Source organism: Fopius arisanus, unplaced genomic scaffold, assembly GCF_000806365.1.
Source record: "Fopius arisanus strain USDA-PBARC FA_bdor unplaced genomic scaffold, ASM80636v1 scaffold00079, whole genome shotgun sequence".
Classification (NCBI taxonomy): domain Eukaryota; kingdom Metazoa; phylum Arthropoda; class Insecta; order Hymenoptera; family Braconidae; genus Fopius; species Fopius arisanus.
Genome location: NW_011887818.1, coordinates 155,214 through 159,719, shown reverse-complemented (window position 1 = coordinate 159,719; position 4,506 = coordinate 155,214). Strand labels below are relative to the sequence as shown.

General features: G+C 34.0%; 1 protein-coding gene across 4 annotated transcripts in view; it reads left to right on the top strand.

Moving 5' to 3' along the window:
• LOC105270138 (N(alpha)-acetyltransferase 30 A) overlaps positions 1-2,262 on the top strand; it is a 10,736-nt gene extending 8,474 nt beyond the window's left edge. For 2 of the 4 annotated variants that reach the window (XM_011310866.1, XM_011310865.1), the window contains 3 exons: positions 250-525; positions 792-973; positions 1,285-2,262. In XM_011310866.1, coding sequence (XP_011309168.1) covers positions 264-525; positions 792-973; positions 1,285-1,602 — 762 coding nt within the window. In that variant the 5' untranslated portion in view covers positions 250-263 and the 3' untranslated portion in view covers positions 1,603-2,262. Of the gene's footprint in view, positions 1-6; positions 526-791; positions 974-1,284 lie in introns of those variants that run through there. The other 2 variants (XM_011310867.1, XM_011310864.1) reach the window with 2 other exon arrangements.
• Positions 2,263-4,506: the final 2,244 nt, after the last annotated feature.

The window sequence follows — 4,506 nt, the reverse complement described above, 5'->3', positions numbered from 1 at the left end:
AAAAAAAAAACCTAATTTGTTAAATACCCTAGTCACTGTTCGCCTATAAATATGAAAATTCGGTTGAAATTAACGTGATTGGTGTGACATTGCATATGCCTAAATTAAAGAGACAACTCATAGTTGAGGGAAAAAGCTAACTGGAAATAGTGTCACGCGGATAATGAAAAATTGTTCGCTAATCCCACATACTCCAGATCAATTATCCGGAATCTAAATCAATATTTAATTAATTTAATTAATTTGAAGGCGTATCGTTCATAATGGAAAATAATGTTCTGCAACGTGATGAGAACTCCACAAAGGTTGAAGATGAGAACTTGACAGACACCGAAGTACCTGACGTTTCGTCACTTCATATAAAGTCACGATTAAGTCCCCAAACAATTTGCGAAAATACTGATAAACCACGTGCTAATGGATTACAACAAATCAATGGAGTTTATGCATCTCCAAAATTAAATTTCGATTCGCAGACACCAGACACACCTAGGACTGTCGACACTAGTCGTTTGAATCAACTACGTAAATATCATTTTTTTAGATAATAAGGAATAGGGTGAGTGGAGGTGCAATGAACTTCTTGTTATCATACATTCTTGTTTATTAAAGTTAGATAATTCAAGAGCATTTCTACCAGAGGGAACTCATTCCTGATGGTAGGATTGTCAGACCAGAAATTATGAGCATTTAATTTGCTAGTATTGATAATAAAAGAAGATCCATTCCCCCTATGCTACCCTTCAATTTGCATTTTTTCATGTTTTACAAAGTTTTGATAATGTCTTCAGTTACAGATAAAACGGAAACCACGTGCATAGAAAATGAAGATAGTGACATAATCTATGTTAGCTATAGTAGTGAATTACAAATGCCAGACATTATGAAATTGATTCAAAAGGATTTGAGCGAGCCTTATTCTATTTATACGTATAGATATTTTATTCACAATTGGCCGAAATTGTGTTTTTTGGTAAGTACTTGTGCAGACAATATAATATGTTGAATGTACATCTTAAATAAAAATTGTTTACTCCACTAAAAAATGTGAGATTTTATAAATTTTGCACAACTATCTAATTTTCTCAGAAGATCGCCTCGCATCTCTGTTATTTCATATCAAAATTTTTATTTTGGCGAAGAATTTCCGTGAAGAAAAATAGCATGAACTCTAATAAAATTACCAAATATTGAATAAAATATTATTCGAAGTAATATTAGATGCACAAGTAATGAGAGGATTTAATGGCTCATTATTTAATCAAATCTTTTACTTGTTCACAGGCAATGCACGAAGAAGAATGCATTGGAGCAATCGTCTGCAAGCTTGATATTCATAGGAAAGTGATAAAACGTGGTTATATCGCGATGCTAGCTGTCGATGTTAACTACAGAAAACGCAAAATAGGTTCTAGCTTGGTACGTAGAGCAATCCGTGCTATGGTTGAGGATGATGCTGACGAAGTAGTACTGGAAACTGAAATAACCAACAGACCGGCGTTAAAACTGTATGAAAATCTTGGGTTTGTCAGAGATAAAAGACTGTTTCGTTACTATCTCAACGGTGTTGATGCGTTAAGATTGAAACTGTGGCTCAGATGAAATTTATCCGCGTGTTCGTGTCAATCAGTTAGACTTTGAATAATTAGTTTTGAGTTGAAATTCTGAATATAGGCAGATATCTTCGGAGGAATTTTTGACATTACCTAAATGTTGAGAACAATTTGTTTTCTGTCGATGCCTTTTCATGTTTGTGGCGTGATTCCGCCTAAAATCAATTCAGAAAGAAAAGATGGGAAAAATCAGTTCCAAGCTGGACTTACTGGAAAGAATTTAAGATATAAATATCCATTCATCAAGTGAACCATCTGCTTGAAAATACTACTATCAGTTCAGGGTAGAGTGAATTTAAATTTCTTATGGTCTGATGGAAAAATTGTGGCTGTGAGAGCCATCAAAGAATCAATAGATCTCTTCTGGAATACTGTAATGACAGCGTATGTCATATGCTGTTCAATCTAATAACAGCTCGATAAGCAAAAAATAAAACATTTGGAACGTCTCGTGGAGATTTACACTATCAAATTTTACCTCGGATGCAAAATGAACTTTTAAAGCAGTTCATTCACTCATTATTGTCTATGTAATATATTGTATGCAAAAAGTAATCAAATTGAAGAACATTGGAACTGGGGAAATATCGTAATGTAACAAAAGTATGTCTAAAACTAATAAAGAAGCTAAACTGTTTTTATCCACAGATGTCATGATGAATTTTCATTGGAATCACTCACCGATTGGATTGAATAATTTTTCTACCTTTATTGAGATTTCGGCTGATGAATTTTTTAATGAATGTTTCATAACCAAAAGTATGTGAAATTGAATCGTGGATAATTTTTAAATGTAATGATATGATTGATTATAATTAGATGAATTTTCATCTTATTGCAAATCGTAAAATTAAATAAAATAGGGAATTTTTCATGGTGATTCCAGTAAAAGAGTATAATCGTTGTAGAGAGTTGTGTAGTGAACATTTCAAGATTTTCTGTTAAATTCGTTTATTGACGTTACTTTGAAATTCTTGAACCTTAGAATAGGTAAATGAACAAATAAATAAGATTTATTTCAGAATTGAGAGCATGCACCCTTACACATTGAACATTGCTGCCATTTCTACCATACCGACAATGCTTGAATTGACTCTTTGGATGAATTCCAACAAGTGGCAAGCAGTGAAACTAGTCTTCAATGCTTTCAAAATTAAGTTCACTTTTTAAAGAAAAACGAGAGAACATTGCAGGATTTTCTAACGGATTACTTTGAACACCTCATCATGAAAAGATCATTGATCCTTGATCATTGATCATTGATCTCTGGATTCCATGTTTTCAGCAGGAAAGATCCCAGTTTTTCAGGAGTTATTGCCGATAAATTGTTGATAAATCCTGGATCAGATGGACGTGGAAAAATATACCGTTTTCAAATTGCACCATTATTCAAAGCCTAACTAATTTTCATAGGCGTGCGTCTATTTTTATAAATCTTTGATACAGTTTTGTGAATTTTTGTAAATAAAACTTAACCATATTTTTCCCGCCAATTTAAACAATCGTTCCTCAAAAATTTGTACAGAAAACTTGAAAATGAGAAGATATCGGCAATAATTCTTTAATCATTCGGCGAATCTTTAGATATTTCTACAAAGTTGTACGAAAATTGAAGAAGATTTCGACTTTTTCACGATTTTGAATTTTCCAAAAGGTTTTATTGTATCTACACCGTTCCGCAATTTTGGAGAACATTCCATGATTCTTCGCACAAGTAAAAATCCCTCAATTTCTTGTATATAATTTTTCCTATAAGTTGCAAAATATTAAATAACACAGACGTGAGATATCAAGCCAAAACGAGGGGCGCCGCACATACTCCAAGAAGAAAGAGTGTGAGATCCCCATCTTCAGAAAACTGGTATAAAGGGGGCTGCAGAGCACTTGAAAAGTCTCTTCTGTCGCGATTCGAAAGTTAAAAAACACCACCATTAAACATGAATCATGACATCAAACAAAATGGGGTTGAATAAGCCAGTAAAAGCGACTGAGAAGTCGCAAGGAAGGCAGGAAATGCATTCACTCACACGAAAAACCGTATGTACGCTAAATATATTTCAATTATACACACATATAATTCGCCCAGAACTGCAATATATCAGATATACACTGAGAAAAAAAAATATTTTTACCAAGAATATTTTCTTCCTACTAGTAAATCTGGGGATCACTGTGTAAATACTCCCATAATACTTACTAATGCCAAATATATTTTCTTGTGGTTAGTAAATACTCTTGGCTAAAGAACATTTTTTTCTCAGTGTACGCCGGATATATGTGAACACATATATCTAACATATACATGAATTATATTCTCGGCCAAAAATCCACTGTCACATATAATTTTCAGCATATATTTTTTTTTTCGAAAGGGCAAAGCACCTAATGGTTCTAGGGACGACTCAAGGGGGTCTAGGTCGGAGGACCAAGAGGAGCATCCGAAAAGAACGGAAAAATTGGTTGAAAAGAAATGCAAAAGCAACCTTGGCGATGGTTCTAGGTCCCTTCGTAGGCAACCTCTGGGTAGCCTGGAGCAGTGCCATGAGTCCCAATTAGGAATCCCATAAAGTTAATAAATATTTAAATTATAGGGGTCCAGTACAATCACAGTGGGAACAGTAGAGGTGGCTACAAAATATGTGTCCCATGAGACGTATGCGAATTGCAAAATGGGAAAAGTCGGCGACACGATTAATAAAAAATAAATTGAACAATCAAAACTTGAATAAAAATATTATCGAATTCAGCGGTGTGAGAATTCGTTCTAATTCTTAAGGTTGTTGTCGCGCGACAGTCTCTGTAAAAAGTTTATCCGCTGTAAAACGGGCCAGTTTAGAACACAATCTTTTAGCGGTATATAGTCTCACTTGATTGATTGCATTGTGCATGGATA